This window comes from Kogia breviceps, chromosome 1 (genome assembly GCF_026419965.1).
Source record: "Kogia breviceps isolate mKogBre1 chromosome 1, mKogBre1 haplotype 1, whole genome shotgun sequence".
NCBI lineage: Eukaryota > Metazoa > Chordata > Mammalia > Artiodactyla > Physeteridae > Kogia > Kogia breviceps.
In genome coordinates, this window is record NC_081310.1 from 164,204,432 (window position 1) to 164,231,322 (window position 26,891).

The 26,891-nt window shown below is 38.5% G+C and overlaps 1 protein-coding gene across 1 annotated transcript in view; it reads left to right on the forward strand.

Annotated features, from left to right (window-relative positions):
- The window catches only part of PIK3R3 (phosphoinositide-3-kinase regulatory subunit 3), an 87,316-nt gene that overhangs the window by 55,183 nt on the left and 5,242 nt on the right, over positions 1 to 26,891 (forward strand). The window contains exons 4-9 of the mRNA XM_059042985.2: positions 5,839 to 6,019; positions 6,406 to 6,531; positions 14,521 to 14,663; positions 17,178 to 17,354; positions 22,429 to 22,503; positions 22,939 to 23,109. Of these exons, the coding sequence (XP_058898968.1) occupies positions 5,839 to 6,019; positions 6,406 to 6,531; positions 14,521 to 14,663; positions 17,178 to 17,354; positions 22,429 to 22,503; positions 22,939 to 23,109 (873 nt within the window). The remainder of the gene's footprint in view (positions 1 to 5,838; positions 6,020 to 6,405; positions 6,532 to 14,520; positions 14,664 to 17,177; positions 17,355 to 22,428; positions 22,504 to 22,938; positions 23,110 to 26,891) is intronic.

Consider the following 26,891-nt stretch of genomic DNA (forward strand, 5'->3'; position numbering starts at 1 on the left):
AGGGCTCAGAATTGGGCCTCCTTTTCTCCTCTGTATTGATTATCCCAAGGTGAGCTTGTCCTCTCCCATGGCTTTAATATACAGCTTTGTGGTGATGATTCATAAACCTTATCTCCAGCTCTGACCTCCTGAATTCCAGATGCATATATCCAGTTGCTACTTAGGTAACTAGAGAACATACTAATTTTAATATAGTCAAAGCAGAATTCTTGATCTCTAATGCATCTCCTCTAGTCTTTCCTTTTTTCAGAAGCAGAACCACCATCTCTACAGTTACTAGAGCCACAAATCTTTTTTTCCTCCCTTTCCCTCAGCCTCACATCCAATCCATCATTAAACAAGTCCTGCCAACTCTACCTCCAAATCTATATCCATAATCTCTTCACACTTCTCTACCATCCAAATCTAAGCCACCATCTTCTTGCTTATATTTCATAGTTACCTCCTAACAGATTTGGATATGTAGAAAGTTGGGAGAGGAGGTTTGCAGGATTAGGTAACAGTAGGAACAAAGATATGAAGGTGAGGAACTATAGAGTCCTGTTCTGTGAGATGCAATCCCATTTGGCTAGAGGGTAACATTTGAAAAGAGGAAAAAGCAGTAGGGGATAGAAGGTTGGAAAAAAGGGTCATGTTGAAGAGGGCCTTGAATTCTAAAATTTGGAGTTCGTGTTTATTATCATAGGGAGGTGGGGGAACCATTTCATTTTTTAAATAGGGAAGTTATATGATCAGACCATATTTGAATAGAAAAAATAAAAGAGGATAGAAAATAGTAAAGAGTTAGAAGGCTATTATTAATTGAGAGGGAATGATCATCCAGAATTAGATTTATTCTTTAATCATTTAATATTATTGAGTGCCCACATTGTTCTAGGAAAAGAAAATGATGGACAAGCCAGACATGGTCTCTTGTCTATAGTGTTTATATTTGGGAAGGGGTATTAGTGGGGGGAAAAGGAGACAAAATAAACACATAAAAAAGAAATGAGGGAGTTCCCTGGCAGTCCAGTGGTTAGGACTTGGCATGGCCCTGGGTTCAATCCCTGGTTGGGGAACTAAGATCCCACAAGCTGCAAGGCACAGCCAAAAAAGAAATGAGACTGAATCACTTTGTTGTACACCTGGAACTAACACAATATTGTAAATCAACTTAGTTCAATTAAAAAAAAAAAGACAAGATAATTTCACAGTGTATGAAGTGCTATATAGGGAATATATAAGGTTATCTGATAACAGAATATGAGGAAAGGGAATTTCACATAGTTTTCAGGAGGGCCTCTCTGAGGATATGACTTTGGAAAACTGAAGGATTAGAAAGAGCCAGCCAGAAAAATGTTCCAGGGAGAGGGAACAGAAAATGCAAAGACACTGATTTTGGAAATATTTGGTGGATCCAATGAATGCAGAGACTGCTGTGCCTGGCTTCCAGTGTGAACCACAGAGTGGTAGGAGATGAAGTTGAAAGTGAGAAAGAGCCCAATGCAGAGAGCCTGATGAGCCATGGTAGGGAATTTGAACTTTATTTCTAAGTGCAAAAAAAATTAATAAAAGGTTTTAAGCAGGAAAATGACATGATTGAAAGATTAAATAAACTATTACCTAGGATGGTGGCTCTAGGAATGGAGTTGAGGAATCAAAGTAAGAGGCAATGTGGAGCTAAGAGCTAAAAGAATTTGATAATAGAAAAGTTATGAGGTTGAGGAGGAGTTAAAAGTGACTGTGGTTTGACCCTGCAGGGCTTAGAATGAATTTGCCATTTATAGAAATAGAGCCAGGAGCAGTTGATTTTTAGCTGCTTTAGAACTTCCAGGTAAAAATATATCTAGAATATGGCTAGAAATTTAGGTTTAATGCTTAGGAGACAGTGTCGGGCCAGAAGAAGATTCAGGTACCATCTATATAGAATAATTGGAATTTTAAAGAAAGAGTTTATTATGGAAAAAATGGGTAGAGGCTGAAGGCAAATTTTTTTAGGGAATAACTGTGTTTAGCAGCAGGATGGAGGCAGAGAAAGAGCAGTTTAAGAGGTTGAGAGAAAAGAGTAATGTCCTAGAGGTCATGGGAGTATGAAATATTAAGAAGGAAGTGGGGATGGAGGGAAAGAAGGGGAGTAGGGAAATTTCAGTCACTGTAAAGAATCTGAGCCTGGGATAGAGGAAGTGAGCAGAGTCTGAATTTGGTAGAAGTCATTGGTGACCCTCAAATGAGAGGAATGAGAGTAAAGTCAGACTGCAGAGAGTAGGTGATGAGAAAGTAGAGGTTTTTCAATTCAGTAACCATTTAAAAAATCAGCAAATAGTATTTATTGTAGAAAATCTGGATAGTTAACAAATCTTTAGGAATCTGATATATGCCAGGCATTGGGCCAGGTGCTAGGATATAAGAAGGAATAGCATGATTCTTCTGTTCAAGAAGATTACAGTGAGGGAGAGGCATAATTAAAAATCCACCATTCCACAATTCCTTCATGTCTTTACTTCCCTCCTTCTCTGTTTAGAGTCCACGGTCCACTATTAAAATTACCCTTGTGATATCGTCTCTCCAAACTTGCTCCTCTCTCCCTTCATAGTAGTCGTCTAACTATATTCCAACACTTGTTAAATTCAACTCTCCATCTATTTTTTGCTTATACCTGGAGAAAAATACATCATGCTGATTGGTCTCACATTAACTTTGTGACTGCTAATCTTAAGTGGGCATTTAGTACTGCCCAGCTGAATTTGCATTTCTGCAATCCATTTGCTCTCTCTCTTTTCCTAGATGATAATTTCACGTATTCTTTTTTTTCTCTTCAGATCAACAACCCACCTCTTTCCCTTTTAACAAGCTGCTTCCTGTTTCTCTGAGGACATGGAAGCAGTTAGAAGACATAATTCCATCATGCTCCTGTTGCTATAGCTGTCAACATGAATGTGAATACTCTTCCTTTTTCCTGTTCCATTCATGTCCTTGTCCAAGATCCTGTTGTGGACTGGATCCCATCCCATCCCTCTAACCTACTCAAGGACATCACCCTAGGAATTATCTTGTCCTTTCTTTTGTATCAACAGTTTTTGTCTCTCTACTGAGCCGTTCCCATCAGTATATAAATATGCTATACTGCCTCTCACTTAGGAATAGTAAATAAAGAATACTCCCTTGACTCTCTTTCTCTTTCCAGCTATTTCCCTATTTCTCTGCTCCCATTTACAGCAGTATTCCTCAAGACAGTTCTCTATAGGCATTTCTTCTGTCTCTTCTTTCATTCTCTTTAATCCATTCCAGTCAGGCTTCCATCCTTACCATTCCACTGAAACCATTTTGTCAAGATCACTTAGTGATTCTCTACTTTGCCAAGCCCCAGGATCATTTACCCAGTTGATTATTTCCTCTTTGTTGAAATGCTTTTTTTTTTAATTGTTTTTTTGGATACCATTTACTTCATTAATTCCTCTCTCTTGGTTTCCTTTGTCATTTCCCTGACCACTGAACATTGGTGTACCCCAGGACTTAGACCTTGCACCTTTTCTCTTACTCAACTATGTTCATCTTCAAATAGCATGTATAGGCTGACAATTCCTGATTTTATACATCTAGCCCAGAACTTTCTCCTGAACTTTAGATTCTTCACATAGTCTGCAGGATCCTCTGCTCTTGGATGTTCACTAGACATCTCAAATGTAACATGTCTAAAACCAAAATGTTTTTTCCTCTTTAAACATGTTCCTTTTATATATCCTTCTTCACTCCAATAAGTGACAATTCTGTTCTGACTACTTAAGATGAAAACCTTGAAATCATCTTTACCTTGTCTCTTTCTCTCATATCCATATCCAGGCCACAGCATATCCTGTCAGCTCTCTTCAACATATATTCAGAATCCCACCATTTCTCAGTGTCTCCACTGCTACTACCCTTGTCCAGGACACCATCATGTCTTGCCTAGATTATCTTTCCACTCTACCCCTTCCCACTTTGAATGGTTTCATCTCAACCTAGCAGCTAGAATGAGCCTTTTAAAACATGAAATAGATGATATCGTTCTGCTCAGACCCTCTTGTGTTCCCTTATCTTACTCAGCAAAATCCAAAGCGATTACGATAACCCATAGGCTATTAAATGATCTAAGCTCCTTTTATATCTTTTACTTTGTCTCCCACTACTCTCCTTTTTGCTCATTCAGCCCCAGCATCACTGGCCTCAGTGCCGTGCCTGGAACATGCCAAGCTTGCTTCTACCGTAGGGGCTTTGCCCTTGCCATTCCCTCTGTCTGGAAAACTCCCCCAGATATCTGCTGTGCTAGCTCCCTCACTTCATTTAGGACTCTGCTAAATCTCACCTGAACAGAGTGGTTTTCGTTGTGTAACATGTATAAAATAGCAATCTCTTCACCCCCAGAATGATCTCTTCCCTTTACTCTGCTTTATTTTTTTCCAAAGGACTTAATACCAGTTGATAGATCTAGTTGTTTATTTTATATGTTCTATCTTAATGAAAAATTCTTTATCCTCTTTATAAAGATGGAGATACATTCCTCATGCTCCTAAACTGGAAGTTCTGTGAGAGCATGTACTATATCTGGCCTGCTTATCATTATGTCCACTGTGCCTCATACAGTTCCTGGCACATAGTAGATGTTCAATAAGTTTTTTTGAATGAATGAGTGCTTTTTAGCTTTTCTCTAGCAGAAACACCAGCTTGCATTTATTGTGGGTATATGTGTGGGTATATACACCTATAGAAACTGAGTATGATTAGGTGGTCCTTCTAATGTACATTTTACAGGAATAGTTCTTCATCCATCTAAATACTGACCTGAGCATTAAATTTAAATCAATCCACAGATTCAAACCAATTGTGTTTGACCTTTCACAAATCCCAGTGGTTCATTTATCATGTGTAATGGCATGGCATAAAGAGATACAGAAGCATATTTTTTCTTCATTAAGTCTGCATTCTGCTATAAGAACAGTTGAGTGGGAATGGTGCAGTATTTTGCTATGATATAATGAATAAATCTGCTCTGGTTTTAGATTATACCTTATGGGACTTGTAAAACATTGCCATTTTAAGCTTTGATTATAAATTATCTTTTAAGGGACCATTGGATATGACTCAGTAAGCAAAAGTGGTCTAAACTATTCAAGCATCAGATTACATCCATCTAATATAAATGACTCTTCAAAAGCTGTACTTTGTAAAACAGTTGAATGACAGTTGAATCATTTACATATTGTGATAGCCTAAATAAATAGTCATTTCCAAGAATTATAAGCAAATATAAAAGAAAAAATAATGTAAGGTACTAGATTAATTACTCAGTTATAAATCATTCAAGGAGCTTAATTATGTTTGTGCATTAACAATAAAACCTTGAGTGCTGCGTTGGTGTATGTGTGACAAATGGTTATCATCCCCCTTCATGTAGAGATTGCTTCTGCTTCCCTCCACAGAACACACAACCACGTATCTTTAGATCCCAAAGAGATTGTCCCTGTTCTTCCTGATGCAGAATTTAAATTTAAAAATTCATTCAGAAAATAAACAAAAGATACAATTTACTTGTGTTTTTGTGTGTGTGATTATTTTTGCTAAATTTGTTGATACTGGAAGCTGTGTAAGTATGCTGACCTTTAGTAACCAAGATATTTTACAGACAAAAGAAACAGTTGTAAAAAAAATATGATATTATTTATACTTCTACACACATAACGTGCCTTTTTACCCATTCCAGTTTCATTAACATAGTAAAAACTTGTTTATAATGTGACACCAAGCTTTCATATCTCCATGTGAAAGTAGTACTTCAATAGAATTTTTTGGGAAAAAATACAGTTGTTGTCTTGTTGTTCACAGGAAGGGAGGCAATAATAAGCTAATAAAGATCTATCATCGAGATGGTAAATATGGCTTTTCTGATCCTCTGACATTTAATTCTGTGGTGGAGCTCATTAGCCACTATCATCATGAATCTCTTGCTCAGTACAATCCCAAACTTGATGTGAAGCTGATGTACCCAGTGTCCAGATACCAACAGGTATGATTACACAATTTTTTTTTTGGCTGTGCCATGCAGCATGCAGGATCTTAGTTCCCCCACCAGGGATCAAACCTGTGCCCCCTTCAGTGGAAGTGTGAAGTCTTAACCACTGGACCGCCAGGGAAGTCCCATGATTACACAAGCTCTTGATAGCTAATCGGCAAGTCATTATTTAACATCATTTGATTCTAACTTACCAGGCTTATCAGTTAGAAAAAAAATGAAATTTAGACGTTTAAGATTTCCTACTTAAGATTTAAGATATATTTAGGACTTATTTTGTGGCTACTATTCCTTAATAGCTTGTTGCATGTGTTTATTAACTTTATATAAAAATACTTCTGCTTATGTTTCCTATTTATTTCTTTTGTTTACCTGTATAGGATCAGTTGGTAAAAGAAGATAACATAGATGCAGTAGGTAAAAAACTGCAAGAGTATCACTCTCAGTATCAGGAAAAGAGTAAAGAGTATGACAGGCTATATGAAGAATATACCAGAACATCCCAGGTTAGTATATTTTTGTTGTTTAGGCCAATAAGTATGCAATAAGTATTATATAGGATTTTCTATAATTTTATAATTTTCTATAATTCACCTGACAATCTTTAGTTGTCTTAATATCTTTTTTAATTAAAATTTTTTTATTGACATATAGTTGATTTACATATATAAATTCTTAAATATATATATTTATATATAAATTATTTTTCAGATTCTTTTCCATTATAGGTTAAGATATTAAATATAGTTCCCTGTGCTACACAGTAGGACCTTGTTGTTTAAGCTGTCTTAATATCTTTTTGTTTTTAATTGAAGTATCCTTGATTTACAATGTTGTGTTAGTTTCTGGTGTACAGCAAAGTGATTGAGTTATACATATGTATATATTTTCTTTTTCATATTAATATCTGTTAATGTCAAATAAACTATTTTGAATAATACCAACTTATTATTGAATAAGTTTTCAATAGGGTATAAACACTGTGCTCCTATACGTCTTTATTCCTCCCCCTTTATATTGTTACTGCCACTGATTACATTTTTATACATTGCCAATTAGCATAGATTTATAATTATTGTTTTATGCATTTGTCCTTTAAATCATATAGGCTTTTACATTTACTTATCCAGTTACCTTTACCAGTATTCTTTATTTATTCATGTAGTTTTTTTTTTTTTTTAAATATTTATCTGGCTGCACCAGGTCTTAGTTGCGGCACGCGGGATCTTCGCTGCTGCATGTGGGATCTTAGTTGTAGCACATTGGATCTAGTTCCCTGACCAGGGATCAAACCCAGGCTCCCTGCACTGGGAACTCAGAGTCTTAGCCACTGGACCATCAGGGAAGTTCCTCTTCATGTAGTTTTGAGTTACTGTCTAGTATCCTTTCATTTCACCCTGAAGGAGTCTCTTGAGCATTTCTTGTAGGGCAGGTCTAGTGGTAACAAACTCCTTCAACTTTTGTTTATCTGGGCATATCTTAATTTCTCCTCCTCCATTCTTGAAGAACAGTACTGCTGGTTATAGAATTTTTGGTTGATAGGTTTTTTTTTCTTTCAGGGCTTTAAATATGCCTTCCTGCTACCTGCCTTCTGGCCTCTATGTTTCAGATGAGAAATCAGCTGTTAATTTTATTGGGGGTCATTTGTATATGACAGGTTCTTCTCTCTTGCTGCTTTCATAATTCTCTCTTTGTGTTTTGACAGTTTGACTATAATGTGAAATACTTGTTTTTTTATATCTTTATCTATAGTCTATAGTTAACTCTGAAGGGTATTCCTGTATTACTGTGCTTCATGGTACCTTGTTTAGACCCTAGAATTAATGTTCTTGATTTCTCAGCCCCAAAACCCTTGATCTTATTTCTAAGCTAGTGTCTGTGGTGGGCAGTGTAAAGGTAGAGACTGCACCAGGAACCTCAGGACTGGCGGAGTTTATTAGGGGATATTGGCCTGTGAGGATTATAGGTTAGGTATGAGATATAGTGCTGATTGGGGAAAGGTGTGGGATTACAGTGGCCAGAATTGCCATAATGGTCCATTTTTCTATGTGAGATGTTTGATTTCATTTTATTTTCAGGTTTCATTAGTTAATTAGTTATTCAGAATGATTTTAATAACTTTTTTTTCCCTTTCTGATACTTGTGTCTGTGGTGTGCCTGTGTGTGTATGCTTTTTTTACACTGCAGATTTCAGCTTTTCTGTATTCCTTTACCTCTTCTAGGTGCATTATCTGTGATGAGGCTAGTGTTTGAGTTAGAATGGGGAAAAAGTTACTGAGGAATCAACATATGTGGTCAACATTAGGGGATGGTGAAATTATCATACATATAATAGAAGGTTATACAGCTATTAGAATAGTTTTCAGAAATTATTTTTAAACTTCTTGATTTTTAAAAAGTGAAAAAGTTATATAAATTTGTTAAATTCAATATAAATGTTGCTGAATTCTATGAATTATATCACACGAAGTAAAAGTCCCCATTCCCCAGAGGCAACTGCTGTTATTAAGTGCTTCTTAGGAATTCCTGATGACCTGAGAAATGGTAATGATGTAGTTTCAGGTAAAGGAGACAGCATTTAGAATTGTGCATACATGATTTCAGCTTTGGGTGTAGCTACTCACCTGAAGGGAGAAGACTTTATAAAAATATGCTGGGATGTTTTGAGGATAGAATTAGAGAGCTTTGGGGAAAATACAGTTAAAATAAAAAGAAGGAAATAATAAAAATAATAATATGCATGTAGTATTCTATAACAAAAATGGCATTTCTTCTTTTTAAAACAAAATGAACACTACCAAATGTAAAATAGATAGCTAGTGGGAAGCAGCCACATAGCACTCAGTGCTTTGTGACCACCTACAGGGGTGGGAGGGAGGGAGATGCAAGAGGGAAGAGATATGGGGACATATGTATATGTATAACTGATTCACTTTGTTATAAATCAGAAACTAACACACCATTGTAAAGCAATTATACTCCAATAAAGATGTTAAAACAAAACAAAAACCAAAAATGAAATGAAATTATTCTATAACCATCAAAAAGAATAAGGCAGTCTACATTTACTGATTTTGAGTGGTTTCTAAGACATATTAAGTAAAAAAAAAAAAAAAAAATGTGAGGTACAGAAAAATACATGTGGTAGAGAGAAGCCTGTGCGCTGCAATGGAAGATCCCACATGCTGCAGTAAAGATTCCACTGGCAACTAAGACCCGATGCAGCCAAATAAATAAATTAATTCATTATTTTAAAAGAGAAAAATATATGTGGTATACTGTCATTTATGGTTAAAAAAAGAATTTGGAAGGTGTTATATATTTATATGTACTCAGAATATCTCTGGTCAAAAACTGATATACTCTGGGGAAGATAATTAAGGCAGTGAGGGTGCAGGAGTAGGGAACTTAATCTTTACTATTCTTTTGTATTGTTTGATTTATTTTTTTCTCTGTGCATGTATTACCTTTTTAAAAAATATAAAATGAACTGAATTGGAATTTAGGAGGTTTATTTTCTAATCCTGGTTATGTTAAAAACTAGTGATGTCCCGTGAGAGATATCACTTGTCCATGCTTCAAGTTCCCATCTATAAGATGCAGATACTGGCAACTACAGCTATATTTGAGTGTGAGTATGTGTTTGTGAGAGAGAGCGAGAGAGAGAGGGAGAATCAGGTATAAAAGGTTAGCACAACCATCCAAAAACATTTATTGAATACCTAGTCTAGGTATGAAACTATATTTGACTCTAGAAATACTGAGGGAGAGATGAGGCCCTATTTTGTAAAAGTTCAAAGTACCCTGACAATATTTGTTAAATATAATGTGCATTAGTCAAAATAGCATACTTTAATCCCTTTCCTCTGCATCAAATAAAACAGTGATGGGTTACTGTAATTGTGTGTGTATATTTATTTAAGGGGCAACGTATAACACAGTGTTTAATCTCACAAAAACACAGTATAAGATTCAAAAGAATATATATATAATATGAGTGTATTCTGTAAGGTACAAAACAAAGCAAATGTTAACTTTTTAATTTTGACTGTGAGCATAAAGTGGTAAAACCATAAAGAATAACAAGGAAGTGATCATCATAAAGGGCAGGACAATGTTATCACCAAGGCAGGGAAGGTGGAGTGGGAAAAGGCAGGGAGTTGTGATCCAGAAAGCATACACAGGGAATTTCTGGGGTGCTGGTAGTGGATGTTCATTTTATAACTTGTTAAGCTGTGTATTTTTTATGTACTTTACTGTTATGTTATATCTCATGCTCAAAAATGATAAACATTAAAAGCCCATGGCTATATGCAAAAACAATGTGAATATTTCTATACATCAGAGGTGGAAGAGGAACCCATAATAAATAATCATAAATGGAACTTTTGGATCTGGAAATAAGCAGAGACAGCTGAGAGCTTGACCTCCCTGGTAGTTTCTTCTCAGTCTTCTTTGCCGATTTCTCCTCTTTGACCATGGTTCTGTTCTCCTTTCTAGATAGTCATTCCCTTTCTGGTGTGATCTCAGTCTCATGCCATTACATACCACCTGTATGTCAGTAACTCCCAAACTTCTATCTCTGGTTCTTCTGACTTCTTTTAACTCTAGACTCATATATTCAACTGCCTATTCAACAGCCCCACTTGGATGTTTAAGTAGATATCTCAAGCTTAACATATCCAAAATTGAACTCTGATATTCCACGTCAAGGCTGTTCTACCCTTTGCTTTTCCCCATCTCTGTTGAGAGTTATAATATTCTTCTTACTCAGGTCAAAAGCCCTGAAGTCTCTTTCTTTTAGATGTTGCCTCCAGTCCATCAGGCATTCCTGTTGACTTTACCTTTAGAATATACCCAGAATCCTACTCCTCACCACATCCATTGCTAATACCTTGATCTAAGCCTCTGTCAGTCATTTATCACAGAAACCTCCCAACTGGTCTTCTTCCCCTTATCTATATTCCCCTTGCCCTGGTCAGTTCTCAACATAGCAGCTAGGTGATACTTGTAAAACATAGGTAAGATTATAGCACTCCTTTGTTTGAGACCCACCTCTGGTTCCACGTTTTACATAGAGTGAAAGCCAGAGTTCTCTCTACAATGCCAGTATGATCTGTGTCCCTCTTCCTCTCTGACCTCATTTCTTGTAACTCTCTTCCCCACTGTATTCCAGCCACACTAGCCTCCTTGTGGCTCCGCGAATATACTAGACCTGCTGCCTATCTTTGAGTCTTTGCACCAGCCATTTCCTTGCCTGAAACACTTTCCCCCAAGATAGGCACCTGGCCAACCACCTCATTTCCTTCAAGGTTTTGCTCAAATGTTGTCATCTCAGCGAGGCTCACTTGACAACTTTATTTGAAATTCCAGCTCACATTTCACTTCTCCTTTCCCACTCTATTTTTCTTTTTACGTAATACTTCTTACCTTCTAACAAACTATGTAATTTATTTACTTGTTCTATTATTTATTGTCTGTATAACCCCCTAAATTATAAGTTCCAGGAGGGCAGAAATCTTTAAGTTTGTTTACTTACATATCCCAAATGCTTCAAATAATGCCTGGCATATAGTTAGTGTTCAGTTATTTGTTGAATGAATTTATGCAAGATAATGAACCAAAGCACTCCACAAGGGTCAAGGGTGTGAAGTCAGACTCATGTTATGGATTGGAATCTTGGGGAGAGCTAACCCTCCTGTGAATGGGTTAGAAAAAATGGCCACTATTGGGCTTCCCTGGTGGCGCAGTGGTTGAGGGTCCGCCTGCCGATGCAGGGGACACAGGTTCGTGCCCTGGTCTGGGGGGATCCCACATGCCGCAGAGTGGCTGGGCCCGTGAGCCATGGCTGCTGAGCCTGCGCGTCCGGAGCCTGTGCTCCGCAATGGGAGAGGCCACAGCAGTGAGATACCCGCGTACCGCAAAAAAAAAAAAAGGCCACTATTGCATATGGCTTTGGTTTGCTTAGAGCTGCATTTCTGCCCTCTTGTCATGACTGGAGAAAGCAGAGAAAGCTCCATGTGCTGCACACATGCCCAGTAATATGGGGGCTTTAACAGCAGAATATGAGTTATGAGCAGCTGATAAGAGACTGGGTTCTGGAATTGGAATCCCTGGTTGGGGAGCTGGGAATGGGGGTGGATGGAAGCAACCAAAAAAGCCACGAGGTCAAAGCTAGAAGAGGGCTAATTCCTCTGTGTGAGAATTGAGAGCAAGACCTGAGATGGGGCTGAGCGGAGAAGAGCCTTGGAGGCTTAACGCTTTGGGTGGTAGGGGAAGAGAGGGAGGGATCCAAAGGGATCCAGTGATTAGCAGTTTAGGAGATGTGCTGGGACAATGAGTTAAAAGGAGATTAAAGAATTGACCTCTGTTTGTGTTATAGTGTTTCTAAGTGTTATAGACCTTCTCTGTTTTTTTCTGTGAAATCTTAGATAAAATCTAGATTGCTTTAAAGTAATCGAATTCTTCCCAGAGAATGGGAAGAGACGGTGTATCCTGAATCAGAGTTGGCACAGGGTGATAATAGGCTGTATGTGGGGATATTTGGCATCTGGATTACATATAATTAGGAGGCAAAGTGATAGGATTTAGCGATGGTTTGGGATTAGAGACAGGAATTCAGCAATGAGATCATTGGTGACCTTGGAAAGAGCAGTCTGTGGAATGGTGAGTACAGAAGCCAAAATAGGGCAAGTTGCAGTATGAATGAGAGATGAGGAAAGAGAGAACCCATATAAACAACTTTTTTGAGAAGCTTAACTGTGACTGGAAGAGAAATTAAGGTTAAGGAACTCTTTTTTTTTTTTTTCAAAGTGGTGTTACTAGAACTTGTGTGTATGCCGATGAGAAGGAACCTTAAACTGGGAGAGTGAATGCTGCAAGAGGGGCTAGTTGATGTGATGAGATGGAGTGCCTGAGAAAGGAAAAGGAGGTGAGACCCAGAGCACATGTAGGTAAAAGAGAAGAGAAAGGAGAGCAGGTATAAATAAAGGTAGGGTTACAGTTTCGGTGGTAGGTATAATGGCGTTGTTTGTGGGGGAGCTGCTGCTTTGGCAGCGGCACCAAATACTTTTTCCTTTGCTGCCCTACCTACCAACACACACAACAGTGTCAGTAAAGTCAAATTTTTGGTGTTTCCTTTGAAGATACAGGGCCAGAACTTTTAATAGGTAATGTCTAAACTTGCAAGGGAGCCAAGACTATAATTTGAGAGTTGTAGAATTTATAGCTAGATATTTAGATATGGGCATTACTGTAAGTTTATAATACTACTTGAGATATGTATGATATAACCTCAGCTGTATGAAACATCACAAGGTTCTAGTGTCCCATATCTGCAAATCCCCTTATGTTCCAGCCCTACTGAGCAATTGCTGATCCCTAACATCCACTATTAAATTTCATGTATATGTCATGCCATGCCTTCTATGTGCAATGCTGAATTTTCTTCTCAGTTAAAACCTAGCTCAGATGTTGCCTTGTCCATGAAGTCTCTGTAAAGCAGTAAGTAACTTTATTGCCCCACTTTATTGCCTCTATCATGACACGAAACAAAACCTTATAAAAGTTCAGAAATCTATTTTGCCTGTATATTTTGAATCCTGGAGGGCAGGCCCCATGTTTTATGAATCTCTTTAACACCAGGTGGTGCTTTCTAAACAGTGGATTCTCAATAATCATTTGTTGAAATTAATCAGTGCTAAATAGTTGAATTATCCCATAAGTACCAAAGCTTTTAAAATTGTAAACATTCAGGATTGCAATCTTTCTAGACCTTTACACATATTTCTTGATTTTCTAAAGTAAATTGAACAAATTTAACCCTCTTTGAAGATTTTAGGAGAATCATGATTCAGAAGCTAAAGTGTACAAATACATTCAGAGCTCATTGGAATGCGGAGGACCACTTACCCTAGTGTGAACGGCTTAGCCTCCTGGGCTTCTGTTTTGTGGAGTTTTTAGTTTTTCATCTTATTCTGCATCTCAGTTTAGCAGCTGTTCTTCCCCTTCTCATTTTCTGCTTCTAATCAGATTAATCTACTAATGAATCTGTTTAGAAAACGCCATGCTTTAGAAATGAAAGTAAGTGTAAGTAGACTCTATAGGGCTCTTTTGGAAATAAGGCTTTGCATGTTGGTGCTGAACTCCTCTGCTCTGTCTCTTCACTCGTTCAGCACCTTTTGGGGGTCAGCACTACATTAGTTACAAAGACAGAACTTTATCCTTGTCTTCAAGACGTTCAAGGTTAATCTCTCTTAGCAACTCAGAGGGCTTTTTGTGTTTCTCAGCTATATTTCAGGTAATAGTTATTTTTCTTTTATTTTAGGGTTTGAATGATGTATTTTATATACAAGTAATACGGGTAGAAGGGTTTGTTTTGGTCCTCTTAATTTGATATTATATGGAATCGTAACAAGAATTGTAAGATTTGTTTTAAGCCTAAGGTTACAAAAAATACAAAGATAATGAAGTGTGTGTGTTTTCTTTTTTTATAGGAAATACAGATGAAGAGGACTGCAATTGAAGCTTTTAATGAAACAATTAAAATATTTGAAGAGCAGTGTCATACACAAGAACAACATAGCAAAGAATATATTGAGCGATTTCGGAAAGAGGGGAATGAAAAGGAAATTGAACGGTAAATCTGCCTAATACCTCCAAGTGCATCAGTGAGCTGAGACGTCTTTTCTTTTGCAATAATCTCTGACATGTCTGCTTTTACGCCCTCAAACTTGACAGTCCTGCCATATGGAATTACTTGCTGTTCCCACTAATGGCACCAAGCTGAAACTTCTCTCTTCTGTGTTCTTTCTCCGTCCTCCAAAATTGTTGACTCCGGCTCATCCTTTAAGACTCAGTTTAGATACAACTTACTGGAAAATTTTCCCTGATTCCCTAGACTGGTTTAGGGACTTTTTATCCCCACCCCTACAGCATCTATCCTGATCCCTAGTGTAACATTTACTGAAAGTCACACTCACTGAATTTTGAGCTTGTTGAGAGTAAGGGTGATGGCTTATTTTCCCTGATAGCTCCAGCAGGTTTTATGGTGCCTGAGAGTACATAGTGGTGCCCATGGAATATTTGTTGAACTGAAAACCAACGGCAGCAGTCTGAGAATAAGTTGAAGGCAGAGCAAGACCCTTGGCAGGAAGACCAGCCTGCATGTTGCAGGTGACCGATTGCTTCTTTGTGGTCATCAGGTTAAAAGATGGTGAAGGCCTGAACCAGAGCAATGGCACAAAAGGAGGGAGAGTTAATAGAAATGCTGAGGACTTGGTGCCTGACCAGATCTGGCAGGTGTGGGAGAAGCCAAAGATTATTCCTAGATTTCTGATATTAGTGACTAAGGGATGTGTAATTCACCAAAATGGGAAGTACATGAGGGGAGTTCAGGGTTGGAACCAATGAGTTTTGAGGTTCCTGTGAGAACCCAAATGCAGTTGTCTGAGAGGCAGGCAGCTGGTTATCTGGATTTGGAACTCACAGTACAGAAAGCATTTGGGAGGCCAAAGTGTTGTAGGTGATGGTAGATGCTAAGGATGAGATTATACACATGAGTGAGAAGCATGAGAAGTATAGGATCTAGCAACTAAAAGAATATTGGGAACCTTTATCAAAGCAAATTTAGTGGAGTATTAGAAAATGAGCCAAATAACATGGGGTTGAGGAGTGAAAAAGTGGATAATAGAGTAAAATGAATCACATGCAAGGGAAAAGCAAAATTATTTCTCATATTAACACCAAAGTGTTAGTGAACTTCTGTGTGCCTAAGAATAGTATTAAGCGCTGTGAGGCAGTATAGCTTAATGAATAAAACTGTGGGCTTAAATGCTATTAACCATTTATTAGCTATGTGACCTTGAGTGAGTTACTTAACTCTCTGAGCCTGTCTCTTCCTCCATAAAACTGTGGATAAAACCTTGTTGAAATGCTATGAGGACTAAGTGATACACACACACACATTTATGGTAGAGAAAGGTGTGTGTGTGTATCTTGACATATGGTATCAGTAAGTGACAGTTATTACTAAAAATGAAGAAATAGAAAATAACTTGTAGTTTAGTTGCAAAGGGAGTTAAAGTATCATGATGATGTTTTAATAGTAATATAAAACTACATATTATTGAGTGACAAATGAGTAATGTGGACAGTTGTTGCCTTAGGGTTCAGAGTACAGCAAAACTTTGTGTGCTGGAAAAGCTTAGGGCCATCATCTACTGAGTGCTTACGAAGGTGTCCCAGGCACAGTTTAGTCCTTTTACATGTATTACCACAATTAATTCACACAGTAATCCAGCTTTACTCGTTTAGTCATGGCTAGATCCAGGGCCCAAACAAGATCATCAGGATTCTCCTCATGCTCTGTCTTTTGGCTCAGTTTTTCTCTGTGTTGGCTTCATCCTCAGGCAGACTTTCCCTACGAGCGTAGCAATATTAGCTGCTGGGAATCCTAGAATCACATGTTCACAACTTAGTCCCAGTGGAAAGAGAGAATCTCTGTTTACAATATTTCTAGTAAGAGTCCTAGATTTGACTCTCATTGGGTCAGTTTGGGTATTATTCCCATTTCTGAACAAGTCATTGTGGCGTGAGGCAGGGATAGGATGGAATGGAACACTCTTTTTTAAAAAAATGTATTTATTTTCGGCTGCGTTGGGTCTTCATTGCTGCGCATGGGCTTTCTCTAGTTTGAGCAAGTGGGGTCTACTCTTCATTGTGGTGTGCGGGTTTCTCATTGCCGTGGCTTCTCTTGTTGAGCACAGGCTCTAGGGCGTGCAGGCTTCAGTAGTTGTGGTGTGCAGGATTCTGTAGTTGTGGCACACAGGCTTAGTTGCTCCAGGACTTGTGGGATCTTCCTGGACCAGGGCTCAAACCCATGTCCTCTGCATTGGCAGGCAGATTCTTAACCACTGCGCTACCAGGAATGGAACACTCTTATTGGCCAGGCTGGGTGGTGTGGATGTTTACCTGTGAATCTGAGATGGGGGCAGGGAACATGAGGGTGCTGTTCCCAGAAGAGTAGGAATGGATATGTGCTAGGCAAAAACAGCAGATGTCCACCACACTTCAGGTGTTAGGACTGTGTTCATACTGTAGAAAGCTCCTGCTTGGTTCGTGTTTTAGCCTTAAATGTCAAATATTTTCACAGAATTATGATGAACTATGACAAATTGAAATCACGTCTGGGTGAGATTCATGATAGCAAAATGCGTCTAGAGCAGGATTTGAAGAAACAAGCTTTGGACAACCGGGAAATAGATAAAAAAATGAACAGTATCAAACCTGACCTGATCCAGCTGCGCAAGATCCGAGATCAGCACCTTGTGTGAGTATTCTGGGACTATGTGGGAGGGATCCACCACCACCTGATTCCTACTGCGCGCTAGAGACCTTAGAGGTAGAAGAAGAGATTTGTCATTGAGAACTGGCCAGTGAGATTGTAAGAATTTAGGAAAGCAGTCCTGTTAGTAGTTGGGGTATCAGAGTCTACCTGAAGTCAAGCGTGTGGGGCCAGTCAGAGGGTAAGACTGTAATCCATACAAATGAGCAAAGTGGTTGAGTTTTAAAGGTACAGACGCATTAGTGTGTGCCTCAAACACAAAACCCAGAATCTTCCGCTACATAGAAGAACCATAGAAACAGAAATTACCTCTCAAAGGCAAGGACACTAATAGTGGGAGCCTACAAAGAAGTATACAGAATAGTCCGTTAAAGGGTTTTTATATTTAAGAAATAAGATTCTATATTTAAGTAATAGAAATATTACTGTTGATAGCAGGTATGAAAAATGGCACACCTGAGGAGTGATGGAAAACTGTGATTTAGCTAGATATAGGGATATTATCTAAATATAGATTGAAAGATACATTATCAGAACAAGATGTGTGGATTAAGAGTTTTAGGCCAGATGACTGCTTCATTCTTAGAAGGAGAAAATCCATGAGAAAGGAAAATATATTAGGTTTAGTTCTAGGTAATGAATAGACTGTTATGTAATATGTTTATGGGTGACTTTCATGCATGTTAACACACTCAGTTCAAACTCTTGGCAGGAGGAGACAGAGTAAAGACCTCTGAGGGTTTCTTTGTGTCAGAAAGAGGGAGAGGATAAAATACAAGCTTAGAGGTTGGAGCATTGGCTGTTGAGTTTCAGTACAGGAAAATTTAAGGTGATTGTTTTGGGAGCAAACAATTATAACTACACTATACTGAGCAATTTTTAGTAGCACTTCTCTCTAGAGATCTTTCAGTTTGCTATTGTGGCCAAAAAAAGTCAAGGAAGTACACATAGCATACAGAAGAGCTTTGGAAGCAAGGCAGGGAGGTGCCCTGTATAAAAGCAGGATGTGTCTGCTCTTGGAATGCTTATATGGTTTGGGTCATATAATGAAGCTGAAGAAAGGCCCAAGAAGGCTGTGCCATGGACCAAAGGAATGAATGGAAGCACTTCTTTGCCCTGGAAAGTGATGAGATATTAAGAAACCTACCATTCCTAAGTGCATGACTAAGGATGGCAAACTAGACCTTGAAAGTTCCTTTTACAAGTTATGTAAGCTAAATATAAGAGAATTTAGCTCTGTATTTAGAATTTATCATGGATGATAAGCCATGACCTGCTTGTATCCTGCTAGGATGTTTAGGGAGACACAGAAAACCATTGCCTCTTTTGGAAGTGTTGCTTCAGGGAGGATAATCCACTGTCCCATAGTCCATGCTTTGATGTTTCTAACAAAGACAATACTAGGATTGGTAGGCTTGATCTGCTCTAATGCTGAAATTGTACAGTCAGTCCTGAAAGAGACTGGTTGTATTGCTGCATGATACTGAATATTATCTCTCTTTGGTTCTGTGTTGAAGTTGGAATTCTGCAGCACCCAACGAGAGACTGTCATTAGTTTATCAGGTCCCTCTTGCATGTGGACATATCCCTGACTTCCCGCTGTATAGCCCATAAGGATTTTTTGAGATTTTTCTGCTGAGATTCCAATGTACTGTTTCTAGAATATTCTTGAATGCCTAAATGCAGAATTTCATTTCTTAAATATAGAATAAAATATTTCTTAAATATTAAATCCTTTATTTATTTTTACTTTATTTTTATTTTTTGGCCATGCCATGTGGCTTGCGGGATCATAGTTCCCCAACCAGGCCCCAGTGAGAGCGCAGAGTCCTAACCACAGGACCGCCAGGGAATTCCCTAAAAGCCTTTAAAATTCCTTTTCAAAAAAAGGAGTTCATTTGCAATTCTTTTTCATCAGGAGCTATTACCATTTACTTTTCTTGGTATTCATAAACCTGAATTCAAAATCAAGAATAATTTGCCATAACACAACTTAGTCTAACCTGACTAATAAACTATGTAGGCTCTGTGTAGTGTGCGTCAGTCCATCCACAGCTATGCCCAAAATAACATTATTATCAGTGATTGGATCATTATTAGCAGCTGATCATATTTTAGAAAGCTGGGATAAGTACCTGATCAGATAGATGATAAAATATCAGGCTCCAGAAAGATCTCAGGAGACTGAAACTATGATCCAAATTGAATATCATAAAACTTAATTTGAATAAATGTCATCTTACACATAGCTCCAAAAAGTCAACTTCCCAAAAGTAAAATTGCAGAGGCAAGATGGGGCAGCCGTGTGTATGAGGAATTCTGAAGGATATTATTACTGTGTCAGTCATTGTTCAGTAAAGGTACACATTGTGACTACAAAAGTTAGTTTAATCTTACATTAAAATGTATCCTAAATAAGCCATTAAAAGTCCCATTCTTTTATGCTGGGTAAACACTCCTTGAGTACAGGAAGCCATCTCTTTATCTGAGGATAATAGGTCCTGAAAAAAAAAGTCCACTTAAAGTTAATCCATTTCAAAAAAACACAGATAATCCATTTCAAAGGGTTTGCAGGAATTTTCCATTTGCCCTCACAGTTTCTACTCTTCATCTTTCTCTACCCTGCTCTGTGCCTAAGAAAATGATCTATTTGCCCTCTGGCTTCTAATTAGTTTTGGCCATTTGGAGGCACTGGCAGGAGATGAGAGGGCAGGAAGAGAGTGAAGTAAGAATATTTATTTTCTGGCTTCCTTTCTGTGTGATCACAGTGAGTTGGCTGTGTCCTCATTCTCTACCAAAGGTGGCACTCTCCATACTGCTGTCTCCAACTGATTCTTCTTCAGTTCTAGGAGAGGTTATGTCTTCCCACTATTGCTAGCCCCAGGGAGTTTCTCTAAAACATCTCAAGACCTTTCTAAATAGTAAACTATCCTCAACTACCAGTTTGACTGTGCCTTCTGCTTCTAGCCAAGGCCCTAAATGATACAAATTAGGCAAAATGTCATAGTATGAAATGTCATAGTACACAGTAAACAAAATGATAGTTTGATTAGGGATTTTATGTTGAAGATGAACATAAAGAAAATAAGTTCATCCTATGTGCGCTGAATTTATGTTGTAGCTTCAACTTCATATCTTTTTTAGAATAAACAAAGAAAAAAAACAGTTAGTGACAGAATGAGAATTGGATGTTAGGTCTTTGATGCTTTGTTCAGGTTTTTCCCCTAGAATATACTGTTTTATATGTGGCATTACTCAATAACAGTAAGTTAAATATGAATTAACATGCTAAATTTGCTTGAGCTTTTTAAAAATAATTTTTAGAAGCTAGTCAGTTCCTGGCATTGTTATTAGATGTTTAAGGAATCAGAACTATATAGTAGTATTTGAAATGGACTTTTGGGAGATTAGAAAAGTTGCCTGTGTCAGAAGGCAGAGACCATCATAGATAGAGTGTGAACCAAAATATTCTTCTCTTTCGTCTGGATTTTCCTGGGTGTCTTAACATTCCTTGTGGCAGAAAGGGAGGCTCAGTTTACAGAGGTTGGTGGTTTACATGAAAATGGGGACTCAAGAGAAAATGTGGTGCAGTTTGTTCATTTTAAGCCTTTTACCCAGTGTGCTTGTCTCTTTATTTAATAAAGGAAAGATCAGTTCTTCAAGGATAGAAAACTTTGGATGTTAAGAGTGTTTAGAGGAGGGTATCTGGATATTTTGCTAAGAGAAGTGATAGTGTAGGATGGGGTTTGTTACTAAATAAATTCTATCAAGATCATATGTTTTCCAGTTTCACTAAAGCATACAAAATGAAATCCAGGTTAACTGAAGAACATGTCTTATTGAGAAAGGCTGTGTAATCTGTCTTAAAAGAACTTTAAAATTAGGTGCGATGCCAAGTTATCTAGTGTACTTGGGGTCAGAGGGAGATACAAGATGACCTTGGAGTTGACTCTGAAGACTTTGTTAAAAGTGGCCACCTGCAGATATTTACTGACTATTTATTGAATATCTACCATGTGCTGGCACTGTTTTCAGCGTTTGGAATAGCCATGAGCAGGACAGATCCCTTTCTTTAAAGCAGCTTATTACATTTTAGCTGGGGAGACAAACATAACCAAGTGAAAATAATGAATTTAAGGGAGTTCCCTGGTGGTCCAGTGGTTAGGATTCAGCGCTTTCCCTACTGTGGCCTGGGTTCAATCCCTGGTTGGGGACTAAGATCCCACAAGTCACGCAGTGTGGCCAAAAAAAAAAAAAAAAAAAAAAAACCATTAAAAAAAATGAATTGCAGGCAAGTTCTGTGAAGCTGATAAAATAAAGAAAAGTGTAGAGTGACTGGGGGACTGCCTGAGTTGGGACAATTTAGGGTAGTCTTCCCTGAGATGTTTATGGTGACACTTGAATGATCAGGGGCCTGGTTGGAGGGTGGTGACGAATGAAAGAGTTTTGATACTCCACTGAAGTTTTAGGCCATTGTTCATCTCAGTGGCACGAGATGAAATGGTTTATTTCATTTTATGTCTAAAATGTTGGTATATTTTGAAATACTGTGATTTACCTGGTGATGAAGTAGATTTGTATTAATTACTCAGATTGCCACCCTGAATTTCTTGTGGCTTGCTTAGGTGCAAAAATAGACCTTGAAATTCTGTTTTAGAATTTAACTCAGTGTAGTAGGCCAGTGAGGGATTGCATACTCTGGCTTAGTGGAGATTGCAAATGTGACAGCATGCTCACCTAACTAACGATTTCAGAAACAAGTGTCCCATTGTGTTTGAGTGCAAGTATATGTGTGCTTGTGGTTATATAACCTTCTAGAAAAGGAAAGTGAAAAGTGAGAGAAGTGCCTAATTTCAAGTAGCTTTCTATGTTTCTGCCTTTTTGCAAAAAGTTGAAGGAAAAGTAATGGAGAAATAAGTTTAGGGAAATCTCTGGCCATTCTTAGTGGGACTGGGGAAAATAAGTTTCTGGACCCTGGAAGTTTGGTTGGCTTGGACATGTCTACTTTGTCCAGGTAGAGTTTGCACAGACACTGACACTGGTGTCTTCCCTCTGGCAGGTGGCTCAATCACAAAGGAGTAAGACAGAAGCGCCTAAATGCCTGGCTGGGAATCAAGAATGAGGATGCTGCTGAGTAAGTTCTCTCTGTACCTTTCTGTCAGAGGGCTTTGTTTCCAGGATAAGACATGGGACTTCTTAATACATACTGATTGCTGGTTCTCTTTGTTACTTGAGGACATTTGAATCAAGAACTTTGCACCTCTTTAAATTGAATTGCCTCAAGAATACCCTATAGGCACTTGAGTTCAAAGACCTGCTGAACCATATGAAACCTGGATGCTTAAGCATTGCTCATTCAGACATTCATGTGTCAGGTTATTGGATGAGACATGTGAATTCTGTGCTTTCTGCATGATAGCAAATAATGAAGTTGTTAAAAAAATCCAGCTAATTGCGATTCCACTTCGTCATTTTGTGGTTAAAGATTTAGAAGAGTTTTATTCGTGAATTTGCTTTTAGATATAAGTAAACTGATCGTTAGAATAATATTTTAACATTTAATTTTTAGGACTTACTTTATCAATGAGGAAGATGAAAACCTGCCCCATTATGATGAGAAAACCTGGTTTGTTGAGGATATCAATCGAGTACAAGCAGAGGACTTGCTTTATGGGAAACCTGATGGTGCATTCTTAATTCGTGAGAGTAGCAAGAAAGGATGTTATGCTTGCTCTGTGGTGTAAGTCTTCTCTGGGGGTATATATAACCTTTTGAAAACTTCCGCATTGATTAATAGAAAATCAACCCCTCCTAAAGTTCAGATCATATTAGTTGAAGTACAGTAAAATGAGGAACCATGGCTTAGACCATTAATATTAGTACAAAGAAAACAGTTGCTTTAAGAGAAATACCATCTGAAATTATTTCGGGAATTTTAATTTAAATGGTAAGCAGACTAGGCCCTGAATTGTTGCTATTGGATTTTAGGTATCTGTGAAAAGTAATTTGAGATTTTCAATTGAAAAGATCACTTAATTCTTTTTGGGCCTCTCACTGTTGTGGCCTCTCCCGTTGCGGAGCACAGGCTCCGGACGCGCAGGCCTAGCGGCCATGGCTCACGGGCTTAGTTGCTCCGCGGCATGTGGGATCCTCCCGGACCGGGGCACGAACCCGTGTCCCCTGCATCGGCAGGCGGATTCTCAACCACTGCGCCACCAGGGAAGCCCGATCACTTAATTCTTTAATAGTCTCCTGCTTGCCTAACCTGGCCTTCGTTGTCATATTAAGGAAGGCTTGATTAAACAGAACTGTTTTTACTTCAGAAGAAAAACTAAAATTTGTACTTAAATAGTATTCTGTTGAGGTAGTGATAGAAAATGTTGGATGTTTTCTGTAAGATGATCTTATGACTTTGTTTGGAAAAGCCTATTTTCCTTTTAATGGAAAGTGAAATTCTGGGGACAATTAATCATGCCTCAGTGAGATTTTGCCAAAGTGTTATATATATATTCCTTAAAAAGGCAACTGTTTTCATTGACAAAGACCATACCTAGAGTGGAGGTATAGTATGATGGTCATGAGAGCAAGCTTTGGGGCCAGATATACAGGATTCAGATCCTGACTCTACCACTTACCAGATATGTGTGACCTAGGGTAAGTTACTTAAACTTTCTTTGCCTAGTTTCCTTATTTGTAAAATAAGGATAATAATAATATCTACTTAAGGGTTTTTAAAGTATTACTCGAGTTAATATATGTGATTTAATATACTTTGATCAGTGCTGAAACATAATAAGTAAATGTTATCTACTAATATTATTATGATAATGATGCTGCTGATGGACATGCCAGAAGGCAAACAAAGATGACAAAATGATTTTGCCCTCAAAGAGGGCGAAGTGATGAGGATAGACAAAAGACACTCATATTAACAGAATGCTTAGTGCTTTACATGATCATCTTGTCCTTAGTGGTCTGTCTCTGTCATACAGTCAGAGTTTGAATCCAACTATACCTGGTTTCAAAGCCCACATTTTTCTTTTGCACCACACTTTCTTAATTTCACAGTTAAATATCCAAGATAAATAAAATCACTGTGATATAGGTATCACTAGTAGGCTGTGTGCATGAAGAACTAATTCTGATGGAGAAAGAGGGTTGGGAGATTTTGTGGAAGAGGTGGCATATGAGCTGGACTTTGAAAGGATATTGAATAGTGGGACATCTATGGGCAAAAAGTAAGGCAGGAATTGGATTAGTATTATCCAAAAATAGATCTACTTGAAACATTTCATTTCTCTCTGACCTGGGCTCAGATACTCAAGTTTATTTGAGTGGAGATGGCAGGAGAAGATGGCTCTTGCAGGATCTGAGATCTTTTAAGAACAATAAGAAGAAGGAAGACAATAAGCCCAGCATATTAGTAGTCCCTCACTCTTATCTAGGTCTTTGGGTGGCAGCCTGTGGGTTAAAGACTTGGCTGGTGGAAAATGCTGCTCAGCAGCTCAGCTAATTTCTGGGAGACCAAGGAGCAGCTTGATTATCTTGGGGAGCTGTATTCTTTTTCTCCTTCTCCTTCCTTTAGCCACAGACTTAACCAGACTCAAGTCCACAGCAGTGTGGATTTCTGTTGCCTATGAAAACCAACTGCAGTAATATATCATATTGGGGTTCACTTTTGGAGAGAATGGAAGCAGAAGAGTCTGGCATCACAGACTTCCACTTGTTTGCTAGCAACTCCAGCTACAGAAAGACTGCTTACAGTGATTTCTCAGTTTACTCAGGACATTTGCTGAAGTTAGGGATGTGAATAAGTTCAGTTTTTAAGGAGACTCTCATAGCAAAATTAAAATGATCATGTACTAGGAAGTCAAGGCATAAAACTCACTTGCTTTTCCATTTTAATTTCTGTAAATGACATCGTAAAGAAGCCTAAGAAGAAATTGCTTAACTCTACAGCCTTCTCAGGCTAGAGCCAACAATATGTGTGTTTCACTAGGTTAAGGAGTTAGGTAGTGAGCACTTGTGATCCTTATTGTTATTGCCATTTGGGGTAAGAAATTTGATTAGGGATAGAACAATTAGACAGATCAACAAGGAAACAGAAGACTTGAACAACACTATAAAATAACTAGACCTAACAGACATCTCTAGAACACTCCATCTAACAACAGCAGAATACACATTCTTCTCAAGTGCACATGAAATATTATACAGGCTAGACTACAGGTTAGGCCACAAGTCTCAATAAATAGGGTTGAAATCATACAAACTATGTTGTCTGTAACCACAATGGAAAGAAATTAGAAAGTAAAAATAAGGAAATTTGGGAAATCCACAAATGTGGACAATAAATCACACACCCCTAAATAAGCAATAGATCAAAAAAAGAAAACAAGGGAAATTAGAAAATACTTCGAGTTAAAAAGAGAAACACATGAGGCTTCCCTGGTGGCTCAGTGGTTGAGAGTCCGCCTGCCGATGCAGGGGACACGGGTTTGTGCCCCGGTCCGGGAAGATCCCACATGACGTGGAGCGGCTGGGCCCGTGAGCCATGGCCACTGAGCCTGCGCGTCCGGAGCCTGTGCTCCACAACGGGAGAGGCCACAACAGTGAGAGGCCTGCGTACCACAAAAAAAAAGAAAAAAAGAGAAACGCAAAATTCAAAACTTATGGAATGCAGCTAAAGCGGTGGTGCTAAGAGGGAAATTTATAACTGTAAGCATTTATATTAAAAAAGCTCTCAAATCAATAACCTACCCTTCTTTCACCTTAAGAAATGAAAAAATGAAGAGCAAACTAAACCCAAGCGAGCAAAAGGAAGGGAATAATAAAGATTAGAACAGAAGTAAATAAAATAGAGAATAGAAAACAATTGAGGAGGGCTTCCCTGGTGGCGCAGTGGTTAAGAATCTGCCTGCCAATGCAGGGGACGTGGGTTCGATCCCTGGTCAGGGAACTAAGATCCCACATGCCACAGGGCAACTAAGCCCGTGCACCACAGCTAGAGTCTGCGTGCTGCAACTAGAGAGAAGCCCACGCACTGCAACGAAAAGATCCCGTGTGCTGCAACTAAGACCCGACGCAGCCAAAAATAAATAAATAAATATTTTATAAAAAACCCAAAATGTATCATAGAACTAAATGTAAGAGCTAAAAGATAAAACACTTAGGAGAAAAGATTAGGTATAAATCTTTGTGACTTTGGATTAGGCAGTGGTCTCTTACACATCAAAAACACAGACAATAAAAGAAAAAGATAAATTGGACTTCACCATAAGTAAAGACTTTGTGCATCAAAGGACACTATCAAGGGCTTCCCTGGTGGCGCAGTGGTTGAGAATCTGCCTGCCGATGCAGGGGACACGGGTTTGTGCCCCGGTCCGGGAAGATCCCACATGCCGCGGAGCGGCTGGGCCCGTGAGCCATGGCCACTGAGCCTGCACGTCCGGAGCCTGTGCTCCGCAATGGGAGAGGCCACAACAGTGAGAGGCCCGTGTACCACAAACAAACAAACAAACA